The sequence below is a fragment of the Mytilus californianus genome, unplaced genomic scaffold, assembly GCF_021869535.1.
Source record: "Mytilus californianus isolate M0D057914Y unplaced genomic scaffold, xbMytCali1.0.p SCAF_15, whole genome shotgun sequence".
Taxonomy (NCBI): domain Eukaryota; kingdom Metazoa; phylum Mollusca; class Bivalvia; order Mytilida; family Mytilidae; genus Mytilus; species Mytilus californianus.
The window spans coordinates 6,321,499-6,343,460 of NW_026262637.1; the positions used below are offsets into that span (position 1 = coordinate 6,321,499).

At 32.7% G+C, this 21,962-nt stretch overlaps 1 protein-coding gene across 17 annotated transcripts in view; it reads right to left on the minus strand.

The window, feature by feature from the left end:
- Positions 1-21,962, minus strand: part of LOC127725278 (perlucin-like protein) — a 216,163-nt gene that overhangs the window by 114,510 nt on the left and 79,691 nt on the right. For 2 of the 17 annotated variants that reach the window (XM_052232159.1, XM_052232168.1), the window contains 2 exons: positions 21,399-21,608; positions 20,069-20,156 (listed from right to left, as the gene is read on the minus strand). The exons of the other annotated variants lie outside the window; for them this stretch is intronic. In XM_052232159.1, the coding sequence (XP_052088119.1) occupies positions 20,149-20,156; positions 21,399-21,608 (218 nt within the window). In that variant the 3' untranslated portion in view covers positions 20,069-20,148. Of the gene's footprint in view, positions 1-20,068; positions 20,157-21,398; positions 21,609-21,962 lie in introns of those variants that run through there. 17 annotated transcript variants of the gene reach the window in all.

Genomic DNA, 21,962 nt, shown 5'->3' on the forward strand with positions numbered 1-21,962 from the left:
TAAAGACAGAGAGAATATGTTTTGGTGAGTGGGACAAGGTAAAGGATGCTTCACGTTGTATTTCTTTAAATAGAAAAAACCGTGGAGATCACGAGTTGAGTTACGACATAATTTATAATTCGGAACCATTGAGTCTTATGATGTCCAGATCATATATTTTAGTATTATAAGTGACATGTGCAATGATAAAAATGGTATCATGCGCTTCACATTTATTAATGTGGGATACCATACAGTATATTTTGTTAAAAGTGAACAAAAAGGTAAAAATGCTACACAGGGGAACAAGTGATCAGTATGCTGGAGTTTCTTATTGACATCATATTAGTTCAATTTGGAGGTAGACTTTTTCAACAAATTGTCGACATTCCTATGGGAACGAACTGCGCGCCTCTCCTTGCCGACCTCTTCTTATTTTCATATGAGTCGGAGTTCCTTCAGACACTTGTCAAAATAAGAAGATCAAAGAAAGGGTTTCATTAATATATTCCCCAGAACTAGAAATTAAAGAAGAAACAGGCACGGCTTCCTCCGCCTTATTTTTAGACTTATACCTAGAATTTTACATGAGCGGTCATCTCAGTCCAAGAATCTATGACAAACGAGACGATTTTAATTTTAAAATTATCAATTTACCCACCTTAGTAGCAATATGCCAACTTCATCTGCATATGGGATATACATTTCCCAACTCATTCGGTATTCAAAAGCTTGCAACTGCTACTCAGACTTTATAAAACGTCACCAATGTCTGAGCAGAAAATTCATCACCAGAATTATGTTAAAGAACGACTCGTCCTTTTTCTAAGAAAGTTCATCGGACGACACCAAGACCTTGTTGATAAATTTTCCGTATCAACTTTACAAATAATAGATGATGGTCTTGAAGTAAAGAATCTAGATACTGACGTTGTATCATTTTAGTTACGTGTTATAGTGTTCTTTTGTCTTTGTAAATTATTAACCCTTACTGATATTTTTTGTAATATCCTTTTTGGCGTGACTCGGTACCTATACATCCCGCCATTGTGTTATTGTGCTATGGTCATTTTTTTGTATTCTTGTCTTTCATTTGTGCTCATGTGCTTTGTCTATATGCCATTTTGATTTTCTTTGTTGACATATTTTTACCTATTATGTCTGTTTGTTTTGTTCACATATTGTTGTCAATATTATAAAATTGTATGCGACTGTCATACAAGTGAGAGGTTTAGCTAGCTATAAAACCAGGTTTACTCCAACATTTTCTACATACGAAAATATCTGTACCAAGTCAGGAATACGTCAGTTGTTTTCCATTCGTTTCATGCGTTTGAGCTTTTGATTTTGCCATTAGATGAGGGACTTTCCGTTTGGAATTTTCCTTGGAGTTCTATATTTTTACATTTTACTTTCTTTTAAACAAATAAGAATTTTAATGATTAAAATTATAAAGAAAATAAGAGTTTCGTTTACAATATACATGCATATCAATCTTTCAGACAACCTAGAAAATACTATGTTCTTATATTTTCAAAATATGACAATGGATTGACTGTTTTAAATAAGTTATATGCAACCAACTGAAGGTATTTGGAATACCGGTCATATATGTTTTACCTATACAATATTTCAGAAAGTGTTAAAATGGGAAAACCAACTGTAACACAAATCAATGTAATTTGTCACAGATATATCCATGTAAATAAATGTAATTTGACGCTGGTATATACATGTAAATCAATGTTATTTAACACGTCAACATTAAAATATTCATACATGTATCAAATGATAAACATCTGTTCTTTACTTCCAGTTCTTCATAAAAGTATGAACTGTTCAATCAATTTAAATATTTAAATATTGTATAGGTAAAACATATATGACCGGTATTCCAAATACCTTCAGTTGGTTGCATATAACTTATTTAAAACAGTCAATCCATTGTCATATTTTGAAAATATAAGAACATAGTATTTTCTAGGAATCTGATGTTCAGTAGTTATCGTTTGTTGATGTGGTTCATAAGTGTTTCTCGTTTCTCGTTTTTTATATAGATTAGACCGTTGGTTTTCCCGTTTGAATGGTTTTACACTATTAATTTTTGGGGCCCTTTATAGCTTACTGTTCGGTGTGAGCCAAGGCTCCGTGTTGAAATCCGTACTGTGACCTATAATGGTTTACTTTTATAAATTTGACTTGGATGGAGAGTTGTCTCATTGGCACTCATACCACATCTTCTTATATCTATTTACTTTAGATATCTATCACCATGATCACTGTTATATTCTTGAACTTTTCCTCTTTTCTAAAAACCAAAATTGAAATTCATGATTTAATCAACTTTGTACAAATAATTAAAAAAATTAATTGACTTACATTTCTCTAAGAATTCCCTTAGTTAAGTATACTTCGTAAGTCGTATACATAAAATTACTTAGATGTTCATGTAACTATGGAATATTTATATCTAAAAACTTTCTCACATTACCACTGGTGTTAAACTGATAATCGTAACTGGAATTACGACGATCCCAATATAGCGACGGCAGAAATAGGTAAAATCTTTTCAGTCATTTTTATCAAATGTAGCCCGTTGTTGTCAAGAGTTACTCAGCTGCAAGGTTTTTCAATACCATTACATCATATTTGAATCGTAACGGTGCACTATAATTGTCTACGCGCTTAGAAAATTGACGTCGAAAAATTCGGGATGATAATCGTAACTCGCAAAAATGATAATCGTAATTTCGGTATTAATAAATAAGAAGATACTCGTAACTGGATAGTGTTTGATTGGTATTGACACGAAAAACGTCTATCTAATAGCATATGATGAAAATATGGTGATGAATTAATCACGAAAACGTTCCCACATCTTATGACATTTCTTTTTGTGCATATATGATTAACAGTTCTAATGTAAACAGCTACATACTAGTATATATCATAAAATTGGAAGGGGGACCAGCTTCTATAAATTTGTAAATGGGGAAACACGAACTATGTTAAAATACTGAAAACTCCAGGAACTAGGACCGTCACAAAATATTGGGGAACATTTAAAAAAATGTCATCATGATCTATTCATGTTTAGTGTTAAAAAGAAATATTGTTTGCTATTCTATTTAAATACGGACTTGAAAACAAATGCACACCTTTTTGAATGTGTAAAAAGTTGTATAGCCCATAAATACTATAAAAATGCTTAGCTACATCATGACCGTCACTGACATTTCGATATCTCAGAAAATATAACTATAAATTTTATCAACACCAATTTAGTTTGGCATTCTAATAATATGACATTCTTTTAACGTTTAATGATAATATAAGAGTAGAGAAAAGTTGGAATGCTTTGTGTGTTATGGAGTTAATCACATGGTGACGTGGAGAATATTGGCAAACATGGATTTGTGTTCTTTAATAGTTTGGCCAAAAGCCCGAAGATCAAGAAATCGAATTGATGTGGCCTTAAATTACTTTGCAAGCTATATTTATTCAAAGAATGACTGCAACTTTAAGAAATCATAGCGTATATTCCGCCATATCAGAAACAAACTGATTCAAGAAATCATAAATACTTGGTATATGAAAAATATGCTGCATACATATGCATGGAAGTTATTGTAGAGAAAAAATATTGAAGGTAACATAGAAAATTTTTGTACTTGCATAATTACCATATACTTAGTACTTTTCTATCAAATGAAAACAAAAATGAGCCTTTCATAATTGTCATGCATTTTTCTAAAGCACAAAATATTTCTTTGATTATCTATTAAAGTCTTTGTAATTAAACCAGTTTCGACCGTGATGATCTACATATTATGCCTTCTGAGGACCAATACACATATATATATAATATATATTTGTGTTTTTTTTCAGTCCTTCAAATGCTATACGCGCCATTTAGTTAAGGCTAATAAAAACAATCAACATCAACACAAGTAACAATAAACACAAGTAACAATAAACACAAGGAACAATAAACACAAGGAACAATAAACACAAGGAACAATAAACACAAGTAACAATAAACAATAGTAGCAATAAACTGGTAACTATTCTAGATCCTTTACCATCCACCCTATTTAAAGAAACGTCCTAAAATACATGGGTATTTAATCAAAATATTTGAATTTAATTTTTAAAATCATATAAAATATCAATGTAAAACAGAACAAAAGTGAATTCACTTGAAAAATATGAACGGCTATTTTAACCGGGATACATTTCACTCCAAAATTAAACTATATGTATTTCTATTGAAATATAAGGAAAAGGGAAAAATGAAAACTCATATCCACCAATCAAAGTATCAACTGTTAAATCCAATAATGCAGTTAAGTAACTGATGGAAAATTTTGTTCATTTCTCGCAGAAATTTAGTATAAACATTCAGTTTATAGCACCCCCCCCCCCCATTTCCCGTTTACATAATTTGTGGACCCATCCCCGAATATAAACAACAGGGAACTCAAAACTGACAGCGATCTTATGATAAATGAGATCTGTATAAAGCACGGGGGTAGGGGTGGTGTCACTTCTGGCGTGCTGCTGAAATTTAAAAAAAATATCCCCTTTCATATATTGCCGATGACCAAAAATCTGATCCATGTTATAACTTATATATTTATATAGGAAATAACCCACAGCCACCCCGTGGTATAGGGAATATTGAGATAGGGGAGGTTAACTTGCCCTTTTTATTGATTTAAAAGTCGATTGGATATATGCAATATTAGAGGCAAAACATATGGCATATTGAAATGTGGTATACGGGACTTTCATTTGAAAGGATTGCACTTTTGGGATATGGGATAATGCTAATAACCCCCCCCCCCCCCCCCCCCACCCCCCACCCCTTTTCCCCACTTCCAAAAAAAAAAACCTAAACGCGAAAACGACATTGAAACTTTGAAAGAATTTAAATTATCTATTTACCACAATAACTGACTCGACAGCTGCTTCATTTTCCATATCTTTAACAGGTACATGTATATATTAAAAGGTTATGCATATTGTTGTCAGTTATAAATCGAGATATATATACATGTAAGTAAATTTGTCCTAAATATTAACCTATAAGTTGCTTCATTATTTTTTATTTTGCGCGTTAATGTCATCGTTTAACTGGACATTGCCGTTTTTAAACACAAAATACCATTGACAAGCTGGAAGACACATTTATTATTTTTCAGTTACTATTATCCCATAAAGAAATTACGATTATCAAACAAGACAAATGCCATCGAATTACGATTATCATCCCGAATTTTTCGACGGCAATTTTCTAAGCGCGTAGACAATTATAGTGCACCGTTACGATTCAAATATGATGTAATGTTATTGAAAAAACTTGCAGCTGAGTAACTCTTGACAACAACAGGCTACATTTGAGAAAAATGACTGAAAAGATTTTACCTATTTCTGCCGTCGCCATATTGGGATCGTCGTAATTCCAGTTACGATTATCAGTTTAACACCAGTGCAAGTATTGCGATTGGATCGTGAAAGCTCTTGTATAGGATAGTGAATTCAATCGAGAAGACATATACAAGGTCAATTATTAATCTAATTTAATTAATTACACGGACAAATTTACAACAAAATAAAACTGTCTGTCAAAATGGTTCAACATTATGATCAGTATGTGGGAAAATCCAGGTTTAAAAGTACATTGTGTTTTATTTTCTTATACAAATTTAATAATTTTCATTTCTCATTTGTATGCCCATTTTATTTATAAAGCGAAGATCCTCAATAAATTTAAGCATTTCAAAGTATTAATATATTCAGACCTCGACTGTGCCTTATTTCATAGATCAAGGATTAGTTTTGTGGTCAAGTCTGTATCGCGGATTCGTTTATCTATAGAGTAACTGTATTTGATGTAAGTTATGATTGTAAGGTGTACATTTTCGACTAGAAAGGTTCCAACTAACCTTGACCTCATTATCATGCATCACTGGGCAATGTTTATTTTGTGGGCTTTGGTCTTTTTCTTAAATACCTGTATGCTATAGGGCCACTGTATTTGGTGTATGGTGTACATGTCTGTCTGCACGTTGACCTCATTTTCATGGTTCATTGGTCTTTGTTAAGTTTTCATGGTTTTGTCAGTTTATCAGCTAGATACTAAAAGCAATAGTTCAATTGTATTTGATATATTGAATGATAGTAAGATGTCTATGTCTGACTGTCGGTCAGGCTTCATATACTTTCGACCTTATGTTCCGAATTCATTGGCCAAACATAACTTTTAGATTTGTCAGTTTTTAAGGTACTGTAAGCATCAGAACCACTATATTTGGTGTACGGGATGTTTGTACCGGTCTGTATGGCATGGTTCATCTCACCGTGGCCTCTTTTTTATGGATCATTGATAATCTTAAGCGTATGTGACACGTCTTCTAGTAAAACCCTTACTATTACAGACGTTCAACATATATACTATCATAAGTATGATACAAGACGAGACATTTGCGCTCTGGTATTCTTTACTCTGTAATATATTGTTATCAAATTGGCAATCATTTCACATCTGCTACGTTGTATATAAAGAGACATATATAGAACTTAAGGAAGTACTGTAACACAAAAGGTTGTATGGTTATCGTTCAATCTCATATTGTTAGTGAAAGATGCTGTTTTCGCTATTAGATATGGTTGATGGTTAACTTTTTGTGTTTAAACGTTGCATACCCATATTATTGTCTAAATAGTGGCGGTAAGTAGACAGGTCTGCCTGAACTGTACTAGACCGATTCTCAGAGCTGAATTTTTCACACGCGAACTGACAAAGGTATGATATCGCTAGACATGCCAGTGCAGAGTCAGTAAAAGTTGTCACGATTGAGAATAGAACTTTATCGGTTAAACTACAGTTCAAGCTGGGCATCCCAGTCGAAGTACGTTGAATGAAAATTTACCCACTAAGTTGGGTACAATGATGTATATTAGAAATAACGTTATCTTTGTACCTTTTTAGTTTGTGTCGGCGCAGCCACGAAATAACAATATTGTCATACTATGTATGCACGAACGACACTCCACATAACTGAAAGTAACAACCCTTAAAAAAATTGCGTACAAATGCATATATTTCCAAGGCGGATGTATTTAAAGATACATATATACCTTTACTTTTCGACAATTTACGCTCGTGGAGGTCCTTCTATTTTGGAAATCAACTTATCTATACACGTTTTTAGTTATTTTTTTAACTTTCGAAATATTGTTTTCTGATTATTAAGTCTGGTCACGCCTTATCTTTCAAAAAAATGCGTTGTCTAATCTTTCACGATCAAGTTTGATGAAAAATCAACAAAATTCAAGGTTTTCATAAACAAGTGAACGGTTTCAAGGGAAGAGCATACTTTTATTTTACTGTTCTATCGGACAAACCAAAGATAAAGTTTCAAATATATCATGGTATATTGGAATGTGACCATTATAGGTACAAAAAGCGTGTTTTTTTTAATGAATCCCATAGACATGTATTGCGCCTTTTGTGTTTCCTCATAAAGTACTGCATATTTTCTTTATCTTATTACACTGTATTGTTGAGAAAGTTGAATCATTTTGACAGACATATTTGTTTTTTCGGATTTGTTCTGCGTTTTGAAAATTCAGCGATTTTTTCACAGATTTTCAAGTAGAATTTACATTAAATTACATTCACGGTCCGTTATCAGATCTTTCACGATCCAATCGCAATGCTTGACCAACGTTAGGTATTCTTTCACGATCGTTTCTCTCGATAAACCGAATGACACCCGTGGACTAGCATGAGAATAAAAAAACATTTGTAATGCAAAACTTCCCCCAACTGTTTCTCCGGTAGAGATGAAAGGGGCATGGAAGGACATTGATTGATTTATTGATGTTTGTTTAACGTCCAGTGGCGAATATATCATGGATGTTCTTGACGATAACAAATTAACAATATATACAATAGTTAGATCCCATAATAGAGGATGTCTGGTATGAAAGTCGGGGAAATTTGGACTGACATTGTAAAATAAAGGTACATTTGATAGGGACAGAATATTGTCTTGCAACAGGCACTCTCTTTACACGAGGCATCGGGTTTAACATTCCCATTCCGACCGAACGTTGCTGCGTACATCCCACACACCCAACAGAAAGTAAGTAAAATCTTATTCTAAAAACATTATATCACGGAAAATTAATAGTACATACTTTTACATACAGTAGCACATACTCAAACTTATCTTACAGTAGCTGACCGCTCACAAGACGAGAGAACTCAAAGAAATGGCTAAAGCGAAAAAGTGATATGTCTATACACATAAATTCTTAGAAACTGAAAGTCTATTATGAAACGACTATGCAATGTAACCGTCCTTACTTAATTCAGACTTCCAACGTCCATGCCTCTTTATACATCTATAATTAAAATCTGACAAAGCAGCAGCCGAAGCACCATGCAGAACGAAATGAGTGTAAACCTAAGTTAAGATAATAAGCAATCATTTTCAACCTTTTAAGGATATTTTGCCTGACTGCTGTATAGTTAAGTTTCTTATTTATATAAATCACGTTGGCATGCAGGAAAAACTTAATTTAAGCAAAAATTCCAAATCATCGTATTCATCAAACAGATATCTCTTCGGAACCGACCATTCGTCTTTCATTGATGATACTGGATGGAGATGCAAGTTGTGTTTTTTTAGAAACAACTATATATTTTTTATATATATTTCAATTTAGAATAAACAAAAATTTACTTTCCTTTTAAAACATTTAAAAAAAGGCGGTAGGATCAAATTTCAAGACAGGGGAACTTTTCAAAAGTCCTTCTATCGTTACTAATACACCCATTTTCCGATTCATATATTTTACTGTAAGGTATTATCAATATCGTAGCGCATTTACAAATATTTCACTTGAATGTTATCAATGCATATAGATGAATCAAAACTGCATGCATTCTTTCTGGATTTCAGAAAAATTTGACCAATTATCCATTTATTGTCGAGAAGGACAAAACCAAAATTCTATTAGAAGTAATTACATAAATTGACTTTCAGATAAACCATCATTTACGAAGCTAAATGTCTTTCCTCTATGTAAAATTTTAAAATATGCAATATTTTCGGTAACAGCAATATTTCACTGAATATTCAAGAAAATATGAAAAATAATATAATACGGTTTAAGTATCACGATTATGTTATTTAGATTTCGAATTCGATGGAGTATGTCTTTAAACCTTTCTGGTTTTGTCCCCGTTAGTGTAAGAAATTCAGGGGTAATTTACCCCATATCTTTCGAATAAAACTATATAATTGAAAATGAAACCGATGTCCCTCCTTCCCCCAGAAAACAGGATTTTTTATGACTAAAGATCCTAATCGCTTGCTGCTTCATACTATTTTGTACTGACAATCGATACCAGGAGGTGCATTTTAACAATATAACATTCAATGTTAAGTATGTTAGCATGCACGAACAAAGAAATCAAAAGAAAAATAATAGCACCATGCATGTAAAAACTGTAAGTACTTAACGGAATACACAACAGCGAGATCGAAACATAAGGATAGAATGCATTTATATAACTACCCTCTGTTAACTCTTGAGTTTTTTTTATTATATGTGATTTTATGAAAATTACAATGGTCGTTAATATTTAGCAATAAAAAAAACCGAAATATTTTTGATATAATTGTTGATTAATTAAATGCTAGCTAATTTATCTATGTTCTGCAAAAACGCATACTTTCTTCAAAGTTTTGAAAATTAAAGTCGTACATCTTTTGTATTTCGTCGTGTATAAGTCTACAGCCCTTAAAACTTGAATTTTGAAAATATGCAATGTCGGACAGTTTTTGAATACTTGCATACTGTCCTGGACTGACAGAGAAATTGTCACAGCTTGTTTATATATTTTTCAATATGTACTTGCTTCTTAATATATTTTGCTTTTATCTTTGTTCGGAATGGTTTTCTTTGTATTATGTTTTTTCATCTTCATCTGCGTTCACCCTGGGACATTAAAAAAATTCCGTTGTGTCCCGTCCCTGATTGGGCTGAATACATAGTTTTCCTCAAATATTTTGGACTTGATATCACTTGTTTTTGTTGATGTTTTATTGTTTCGTTGAATTATTTGTGTGTCCGTAATTCTTTTTTGAGGTTGTGTTGATATAGTTTTATTTATATAAGAGGCAAAATAAGTTTTTCAGTTGTTTATTAAAGAAATGGTGATCCGACAAAATCCCCAAAAGATGACAAAACTAGAAAGTCCGTTGAAACTTGGCTTTAACATTTCTAAGATCAAACATTCAGTTTAATCCCTAAAATAGTGTTATTTTCTTAAAAGCGGAAGTGAAATAACTGTTTTATTTACCACTTACAGTAAACCGCGGTATTTGACACGGTTGATAGGTGTAATGAAGAAATTTACCCGAAAGTGCGCGGATGATTGTGACTTTAGTTCATTCTATTCGTTTGGAAATTGTTTATTATAAAAGTGGTCACGAATGATGCATAAGTCTACATAAAATAACGATGTTTACAGTTCGCACTGCAATTGGAAATGCAGAACCTTTTCAAAGACCTAAAGAAAACCTCTCCATAACCCACATGTCAGTCAGTCAGTACTTACATTTCATATACCCCAGTGAGCTTGTGATAAAGGATACTACATAAACTAGAATATCTGCTTCATATCTTGACCTTTTCTTTGATATTGACACTGATTGACGACTTCAAATAAAAATCTATGACAAACTTTGGAGGACGATTTTAACTTTCCAACTGTCAATTTCCCCATGTCTCAATAGTATTATATCCTCTGCGCCATCGTATGGTGTGTACATATCTCAATTGATACCTTACGCTCGTGCATGTTGAGTCAGTACAGACGTCATGAACAGGGGTGTACTCCTGACTACTTAAAACAGGCCGCAGATTACAAAAGGATATTCAAACTTATTAGTCGACGACAATATCACAACGTCATGGCAAAAGTCGAAGAACGACGTAATGACAAACAAAATTCTACAAATCTATATAGAAAACTATATATCAACACGAACCTTACTGAAAACAAGAGGTTATATCGTGTGCCACCGGAAGGTTTAGCAGATTCTGTTCCACATGTGACACCTGAGGGTCGAACGTGGAAATTCAGATTTGGTGACATGTACTGAATTATGAGGAAGAACCGGCGACTGAAATAGACACAAAATAAGTTTTTAGATCACCATCACGAATAATGTTACATTTAAGCTCTGCGGTGTCTCAACTCACTAGCAGCATCTTTTCGCGGTTTAAAATCTTTAAATATTAAGTATCAGATCAGATCTGAAAATTTGCCCTTTGTGTCCCATTCCTGTTTGTAACATATTGATAATTTTGATTCGCATGGCACGTGATACATGTTGTTGACGCAACCGATCTGAACTCTTTTTGAAGTTCTTGGAATTCCCCCAGTTTTTGTTTGCAAACATTAACATCGGTAAACTACTGTTGCCTCTAATGTTTCTTAGAGACATACAGATAAAATATCAGCCGGCTCGAGTCAAGAAATCGAAGTCACGGTTATCAAAGGTTGTGTTTTGTGTACTATTGTTTGTCTGTGGGTGTTTTTCTTTTTTGGCCATGTCGTTGTCAGTTTTTTTTCGACTTATGAGTTTGAATGTCCATCTGGTATCTTTCGTCTCTCTTTAATATGCTTGCATATATTGTAATAAAAAAAATACAACCAAGACAAGGGATTACACTCTCTAAAACAATATATTCAAGTAAAGGCTGTTGAAGGCTAACTTGTCATACAGCCACTGTAAACCTTTACTGGGATTCAAACTTTATTCATGAAATACAAAGACATTCACAGAAGCAAGTTTTTAATCATCAGCAGTGCGATATAAATGCTAACCCTAGTTCAGATATCAAATCAATTATACAGACCAGACCGTGGGGCAGAACGATCACGACAATTGGAAACATTCCACAGACTACAGTCATGTGATCATGGCAAGTGTATAATGTCGATCAGAGATGGCTTTTTTCTTGACTTTTGTTTAGAGATATTTAGAGTTGCAAGCAGCAGGACAAGCCGTTCCTTTCTGAACAGGGTTCATTTGACATTTGTCCTAGAGGCGCCCCGATGTTACAGTTGTTTTATGTCCCCCATTTATAGATTGATATGGCCAAAGTGTATTTTGCAATGACGAAATGTTTTAAAATTAATGTCCAATGATGCTGGATAAAAGCACACTACATGTGGTACACAAACATTTGACCACCACTCTATTCCAATGCACAACAGGTTAAATGTCCGAAGCTTAACATTCATATTCGCAATATTATTATAGGATTCGTGGCTTAAGAATTTTGTCGTGTTCTTTTACCTCTTTGGACCAATATTGATATTCGAGATTTGCTAAACCTTCCATGTACGAACATATGTATTCCAGCCAAGGGTCAGAACCTTGTTATACGTTCCCACAAGACAAAAGTCATTTGAGGTCTGAATTACTGATTAAAGTTACGTATGTTTAGTGCTATGTTAAACTATCCTGCATAGAAAAAAAATTCTTTTCTTGTGTCACTTAGTTTGGGATTGAATAACCGAAACTTTCTCCATTTTTAAACGAATAAAAGGAGGTTCTATCATTAAATATGTCTTCTTACAGTTGTTAGTCAATTTTACAATGATTTATATTCCTATTAATACATTTTATTTCATAGAAATCGTCATGACATTGTTAAAACTCAATTATAAGTCTATTTTGAAATAATTTTTGTTGCCAGTTTTGCATGTACCGAATTCAACGTATATGGCCAAAACTCAAGTTTCCACTTTCATTGAGGTGTAATAGATGGTTATATTAACAAATACATATTTGTTCATAATTTTCTATAAATTTTGTAAAGTTTCGACGGCCGTTGTTCTTATTACTTGAAAAAAAAACTTTTTTAACTAAAAACTAGCCCCCCCCCTTTGTGTAAAGTCGCATACATGTACTCGGAAAACTTATTTAATGATGGGTTTCCACTTTTTTGGTGAAAAATTGAATAAGGAAGAATAAAGATTCAAGTTTTCGATCATTCTACTGTATTTGAATTGGAATTAGATATTCAATTTTGTTTTTCCTTGAAAACGACATGTGACCTTTGATCTTGATTTCTGAAAAACTGCACCATATTTTCTTTTGACGACCAAAATAATCTCAAAGTACACATATTTTCGAATCGAATAATATATGATATAGCCGTGTAGTATTTTTGACGATTAAAATTTCATAATTCCGACTTTGGTCACCGGCTTATTTTTAAACCAGTTCGTATTGGAAAAAATGAAAAGGAGAAAAGATCCTTTATTAAACATTCCTTTGCCAACAAAAGTCTCGATGCTATCAATTTGGGCAATATTCTTCATCATAAATTAGTTAAATCAAAAATACTTCCCTATTTTAAAGATCGGTATGTACCTATCATTTCTTATACCTATACCAAACCTATTGCAACTAAAATTATTTTGAATTACAAACACGTGTTGCAGGATCTCAATATTGACGACTTCAAGTCTAAACCTCCTGATTGCACCTCTGCTTGTTCCCCATTCATATAAAATCCGGCTGGCCACCTTACTACCGGTGACCGCAACATTGTCAATAACATTTCTCTGCGAAATGTGTTATCCAAAGGCCCGAAATATTGTGAGCCTAAATCCATCAATTGGAAACACTACTTTAAAAGACTGATGGATTCAGTCGAGGATTATGCCAGGCAATGGGTTAAAAGAAGACGTAGATACTCTTTCCAAATGGATTAAGGCTGTAAAGTCGAATCAAGAAACTGAATGGGTCTATTAATACCCATGCTACATCAATCTTCAAAGACCCAAACGTTGCAAAACACTTTTCCTACTTCCATGATAAATATGTTGCAGATAACGCCCCAAACAACGTAATTTGTATGTGTAAATCACATTACATAAACTGCTTGATAAATGAATTAGGTATTGGCAATTCACTTAGAAACTCAACATATACCCTACGACACTTACTAAAGAGGAAATCCTGGATAATCATAGGTCTGTTATATGTTCCTTTGGAATTTCAACTTAAGATGAAGAACTGGATCTTCCGTCACTGTATTGGATACCTAAACTACATAAGTGTCCTTTCAAACAGCGGTATATTGTTGGGTCTTCAAAGTGCTCAACGAAACCTCTTTCTAAATTATTAACATCAATTTTATCTGCAATCAAAGCCGGGCTACCTATTCTAGAGGTGGCGTGAATCAGAATTGGATACTAAAAAATTCCAAAGATCTTTTAGAGTGCATACAATCTAAGACTCTTTCATCCAGCAATAGTATCAAAACAGTTGACTACTCTACATTTTACACAAGTATTCCCCATTCAAAACTAAAAGACAAATTGAAAGAGTTGGTCCTGCTTTACTTCAAAAACAAATGGCCAAACGGAGATACAAGTATCTTGTCTTAGGGAGGGATAAATCCTATTTTGTAAAAAAATCGCTCTGATTCCAACAAAAAATTCTCTGAAACTGACATTATCAAGACGCTTGATTTCTTGATTGACAACATATTTGTTACGTTTGGAGAACAAACAATCGGCATTCCAATTAAAACACACTGTGCCCCTCTTCTTGACGACTTGTTCCTTTATTTATATGAGGCTGACTTCATACAGGAACTTCTTAAGAAGAAAGAAAAGAAGTTAGCAGTATCCTTTTTAACTGTACTTTCCGCTATAAAGATGATGTTCTCTTACTAAATAATTCAAAATTTGGTGACTTTGTTGAACGCATCTATTCCATCGAACTTGAGATAAGGATACAACAGATACAGTTAAGTCTGACTCATATCTTGACTTACATATAGAAACTGACAATGAGGGTCGGTTGAAAACAAAACTTTACGACAAAAGGGATGATTTCAGCTTCCCAATTGTGAACTTTCCATTTATATGTAGCAACATTCCAGCAGCGCCTGCATACGGAGTATATATCACCCAGTTGATTCGATATTCAAGGGCTTGTATTTCCTATCATGATTTCATTGATAGAAGGTTGCTGCTCACAAGGAAGCTATTAAACCAAGAGTTCCAATTGGTGAAGGTTAAATCATCCCTTGGTAGGTTTTACGGAAGCCATCACGAGTTGGTTGACCGTTATGGAATATCCGTTTTACAGATAATAGTGGATATGTTCCTAATGTCGTAATTACAATCCCGTCCCCTTTTCCCGAATGAGACCTACCGAATTAGACTTATAAACTGATTTGTACTAACATGAGAACGACGGGTGCCACATGTGGAGCAGGATTCTTACCCTTCTGGAGCACCTGAGATCACCCCTAGTTTTTGGTGGGGTTCGTGTTGCTCAATCTATAGTTTTCTATGTTGTGTTTTGTGTACTATTGCACTATTGCCTCTGATATCTTTCCTCTCTCTTTTAAAGGATTGACAGTGACAGTAAATATAGCTATAAACACCTACCATTCTTTACTTTATGCTCAGTTATTCAAACAGTTTGTCATCTTTGTTTTTGTTTGTTTTTTATTTCTTCCTGCTAAGTAATTGTCACGTGATATATATAGATATGTCTCAAGCAGTGACACCTGGTCGGGCCTTAGTGTTCAAATATGTCACACTTTTTGCCCTAAGAAATTAAACATTTTCCTAAGGAAAAAAATATTTGAAACACGTTTTAACATGTTTGAAATCTAAGCACAATTAGAGTGTAGGACGAGCAAAAACACATAATTTTATGCTGGATCTTTTAGCACACTGCATACATTGAGAATCAAATTATCGTATTATATTTGGAGAACTTGTAAAAATTGGTGAGTTTTTGATTAGGTTCCTTTCTTTCTTCTCCCGTTTTCTATTTATTTCCTTTTGAAAGATAATGTATCGTGTAGGTCATCAGTAAAAGTACAAATCCTTTTCATTTTATATTTTATTCAGAAGTCACTTACCAACATGAATTGAGTTAATTATTTATATTAATAGACTTATCTCTCTCTTGAGACACAAAATTGAAAAAAAAACTCTTGACGTGTTCATTTATATTCATGTGATATCTGTCATTAAAAGTAGAACTATAAATGTAAAAATGATCATATACAGAAACAATATATTGTGTACATTCAATAAAAAAGAGGGCATCCCCACATTTTATTCAGAGTACTCAATGGAATATCTCAAATGTTAGAAACTTCACCTTAAATTTGTGGATTGAATCCTTTATCATATTTATTATATTAAGGTACTTGTATGTTTGATTATTTGACCTATCCAATTTAACGACATTCATTCTCGCCAATTTTGATCCATTGAAGTCAGAATATATGTACTGTTTCGGGTTCTGGACGTTGGCTTTCGCTTTTCAAACATGCCAATAGGGCATTGTTGTATCAAGGATTAAGATTTTCTCTTTTTCAGTTCAGATCACAGCTGTTGAGACAAGTGGATTCTACAGAATAACGCTTTCTAAATAACTGGTTGGTTGATTGATTATCTTTTTTTTTTGAAAGTAAATATCTTTTATTACATATCTGCTGTTTTAACAATTTACTCGGATTACAGCGTTGATTGATTATCGCTGAAAGTCTTTTCAGTACAAAATGCTTATTGGAGATAAATACACAAGCGACAAATAAGTTAACACACGTTATATTGTACCTATAAATTGGCGAAAAATCAATATTCATTTTTGGTGCAAATGAAATACAACCTTGAGACGAAAAATTAAATACTGCATTTTTTAAATATTGGTACAAGTGCAATGACCCCTTTAACAGGATGTTTTTGCACTTTCCAAGCAATGTTGACCGCATGTCACAATGAAAAGCAATTAAGGAACACTTAATTCAATAACAATTAATTGTCTAGGGTCGCTAAACTTTATTAGAAAGATAATTAGTAATATGTATATTACAAGGAAAGCTTTGTTCAGTAATGAATAAGTTTGTGGTACCACCTCTTCAGACCAGACTATGTAATGAAAATAGCACTTTATAGATTTATAGTCATTTTTTTGGTATTCTTGTCTTTCATTTTTGTGTATTTGCTTTGTCTATATGACATTTTGGTTTTCTTTGTTCACCTACTTGTTTGTTTTTATATGGATTGATATTATAACACAATATTTAAAAGAAGATGTGGTATGAGTGCCAATAAGACAACTCTCCATCCAAGTCACAATTTGTAAAAAGTAAACCATTATTGGTCAAAGTACGTCCTTCAACACGACTCACACGCAACAGCAAGCTGTAAAGGGCTCCAAAATGACTAGTGTAAAACAATTCAAACAGGAAAACCAACGGTCTAATATATATAAAAAACGAGAAACACTTATGAACCACATCAACAAACGACAACCACTGAACAACAGGTTTCTGACTTAGGACAGGTGCAAACAAATGCAGCAGGTTTAAACAGCGGTATACTACTGTTGCCTTTATTTAACAGTCGCCAACCTTCACCCTAACATGAAATAGTAGTATAACATTACAATATAGAAAGACACACTATAAAATATAAAATGGCTTAACTCGATCAAAAAGAAATATAAACAAAACATGTAAACATACACTGAAACAAAAAAATTTGATCTATGACACAATATAAATACAATATGTAAAACAATGTCAAAAAGACAACTATAACCTGGGACAAAATGGCGTTAAATACAATAACGTACACAGGTAACTTTAAATATAATCACAACGTTTACTGCTGTACCCCAATTATTGACATTTGTACCTATTATGTCTGTTTGTTTTGCTCACACATTGTTGTCAGTACGTTCTATTCATGACGACACAAAAACACTCATTTTGATTTTCCGAGAAAAATCGATATAAACGGGTAAATCTACATTGATTTTTTGGACAAAACATAGAGCGCATGCGTCGACAAAAATATCTTTTAACACAATGTTTGTCGTGACCTTTTACATATATGTCTTGAATATTTAGTTTCTCTTAATGTTTCCTATGCATTAATTTGGTTGAAATTCTGACGATTTTGTCCATTTTCGCGAAATTCATATGAGATGTAAAAATAAAAGCTTTAAAATAAATATTTTGACAAAAAAAAGTTCTATTTAACTTTCTCACATGTCTTTTTATCAACTTGAAACATTTTTTTATCCTGAAACATTGAACTTAATAATCGGGGCCAAATATGGCCCTTACTAATCTTACTCCTTTACTGCAACAGATGCGCATTTCGACAATCAATGTCTCATCGTAATTAGTCATTATTTAGGCAAAAAAAATTGAAAATCGAAAACATAGTATAAATAAAGGCAACAGTAGTATACCGCTGTTCAATAGTCATAAACGTTGAAGAGCTGTGTAAAATCGATTTGTTATTTCAAACGAACATTTTGAACATAACAATGGGACGAATGATGGTGCTCCGGAAAAGTACAACCTCATCGTAGGTACAAGGTCACAACAAACATTATGTTAACAGATTTTGTTTTGTCGACGCATATGCTCTATCTTTTTTGTCCAAAATATCAATGTAAATGTCAATCCGTCAAATAGCTGCGCTTGCAAAAACATGTCAGTCATTGTATTGCATATGATTATCTTTTTAGTTAAAAGTGCTTGTTAACATTTAAACTGACATTTGCTTGACTTCTATTTCGGCATATCGAAATGTATTTAAGATATATTTTCCCAAATCCCTTAAAATGATGATTAGAACGATTACTTGTTGCTGTATTAGTTTCTTATTTCATGCATGGTATCTATTGTTTGATTATAGCCGACCAATAAAACTGCTATTACGGTTCTGTTGATCATGCCTGCCTTATACGACACCCCTATAATTGTCATGTTTTCATATTTATTTGGTTGCCGAGTTCCATTCTCGTCTTCTTTACTTCATTCTATCTAAATGTCCAAATATGGCTGAAGATCGATAATGATATTATGTTCTGTATTATGTCTTTGTCTTTAAGTTATCTCGTCGTTCAGGCAAAAACCCCACTTGCCATCAAGGAGAATCATGAATCTCAAATGACTACTTACGAAGATGACAAAGTTTACAAGCATAAGTAAAATGGTAGTGGATAAAAAATGCTAAATGAATGACCACGAAGGATTTCATCCAGAAAGCTACAATATTTTAAATTATGTTATAACGATGTATTTTAGAAATTTTTATTGGTTAGGCTTTGCTTATAGTTGATATCATAGTTTGACAATATCTTTTTAAAAATCAGATTCCAAAATAAACAGAATCAAAATTGTGTAAATATTTTTTGAAATAAGTGTTTCAAACTTTAGATTCCTAAACACTAATTAAATTCAGTATTTCTGTACTTGCAATGCAATAGCAGATTTTCCTTGAAATATATCGATTGATGGAATTCAAACCCCGAAAAATCATATTAATTCGGTCCAAACGATACATTAAATTACACGACACAGTGAACTTAGTTTGTCCCTGGAGAATGTAATATGGCATAAGTTTTTACTTAATTAAACAATTAAACAGATACAACAAAGGGTCTTATATCAACGACATATTCATTTGAAAAAAAAATGCTATTCTTAAAAACAATGACGTAATTGGATACTCTCAACCTAGTGTTTAATACACTAACCCTTCTCTTATTATCACCACTTAGTAAATAACAAAAGTTAAATAGTGGAACGTATACAGTAGTCTATTGAAGGCCATACGAGAACCTGTAAATGTTTAAATCTTTGTCATTTGGTCTTTGGCGATAGTTGTGCCATTGAAAATTATATACCGCATCTAATTAATATCCAAAATATCGATTCTACAACAGAGGCTACAAAATAAACACGTAAAAGTGAAAAAAGGTATTTGAAAGGGATAATGAATGCTTAAGCTTGTAGTAACTGAAATCAAGCTCAGAGTACTGAATCTGTTGATATGGAATTTATGCTGTCTTACACTCTAGTATACCAACAGGAAATATGTGTATAGAATATCACAACTGTGAAAAAATTAGCAGAAATATTCCCGTCGTGTTTTATACTGCGTGTTATATATTTACATTATAGCTGCAAAAGGAAGACTTCTAAATATTTCATTTTATTTTATTCAACATTTATAGCAAAGCCTTTTATGTTGTCTTTTCTGTCAGTGTTTCCTCTTCTATGCTTTATTCAAAAACCTGAAAAAAAGAAACAACATAAATATATTCACTGAACATTTTGTTTACTCATTTTAAATTTATTAAATCAATTTAAGTTAATACAATATAATTAGCAATTTAAATGTGATGTGAATATTTCAAAAGTGAAATACACATACAGTTATTATGAAAACAAGATTTGTCGTAGTAAGAACTGATCTAACTAACACAAAAACGAAAAGAGGATAATTGGATGTTTACATATCTAAATAACATAGCTTTCAACAATAATTAGATATCAATATTGTAGGCAAGGCTATAAATTTTTCATAAAATTTAAATTTATATAACTTAAAATTTAAAACAGAAAATAAGGGGGACCAGTCACCATTCAAAGAAAGAAATAGTTCATTGTCAAAGACCTTTTACATTTACCAAATTTACGTCTGTTCTAGAGTTTTTGACCTATTTTTACTTTATGTGAATCAAATGCAATTAGTATTGAGATGTTTCATGTTATTAGCAAGACGAATTTTAGTCTGGGAAAAATGATTTATTTATCAATTGTAATTGACTTTGAACTACCTTTCAGTAATTGCATGTACACTTAGCTCGGGTGTGTCTCTTTGTTAATAATATTTTTGTGTGCGTTGTGTCGATCTGATGTGTCATTCTCAGTTGCTTGTGCATGCGTGTTTCATCATGTTGTGCTGTTGCAAACACCACTTGACAAGGTATGGGGAGGGTTAAGCAATAGAAAAACATGTTTAACCTATTCACACTCTGTACGTGCCTGTCCAAGGTCATGAGCGTGAATTTCAGTGGTTGTCGTTGGTTGTACATGTCTGTCATATTTGTTTTTCGTTTTATTGTTAAAGAATAAATCAGGCCATTGGTTTTCTCGTTTGAATTGTTTTACATTTTGTCACGGAGGGGCCTTTTATAGCTTACTATACGGTATGGGTTTTGCTCATTGATAAAGGCTCTATTCTGACTTATAGTTACTTACAGATGCGTCATGTCTCATTTTGATAGTTGTCTCATTTGTAATTATACCGCATCTTCTTATTTTACATTTCAAGACAAGCTGATTACATTAATTACAAAAGATGTTGATAGATGTGCGATTTCCTGAAAAAGTAAATATAAAGTGACACAATAAAAGGTGAATTGATTTGTTTAAGATGTATTCAACGTCCTTCCCCTTATCTAACACTATTAGATATAAACATCATGAATGATTAGTACACAAATTGTACAGGAATCGAACAAAATATTTACAGAAATTGCTTTCGCAGATGAATAGTGCCTTGTAATGACAATTGTAATCAAACCAATCTGTTCTACTACCATGTAACATCACACAATTATTGTTAGTGCCCTTGTCACCGTGACTAGGATACCACGTTTTAAACACAGCTTTCGATTGGTCATACGTCCATCGCCATTCTCCTTCTTTAAGATCTATCAGGCCAATCCAATGATGAACAGCTGCAAGAAAAGATAAGGCATATTTAATCTATTTTAATTCTCAATGTTATGACTCAGTTCTGGTTGTACTATGATAATAAATACAACGGACTAAACTGTTGCTAAGGATATATAGTACTGTCAACAACAAATTATCACTCTCTGTCCAGGTTGCATGAAATTATTGTGTATGCTAAATTCATAAGTAACATCATAACCTTGGATTTTAACATTATCCTTTGGTGTTATAATATGAAGCGAAATGCACTGCATTATCCCAATCAATTTGTATTGCAAAGATGCATACTATAAAGGTTTGTAAATATTATATTAAAATATACATAGATAAAATCTAAAACGGAAAAAATGTATATG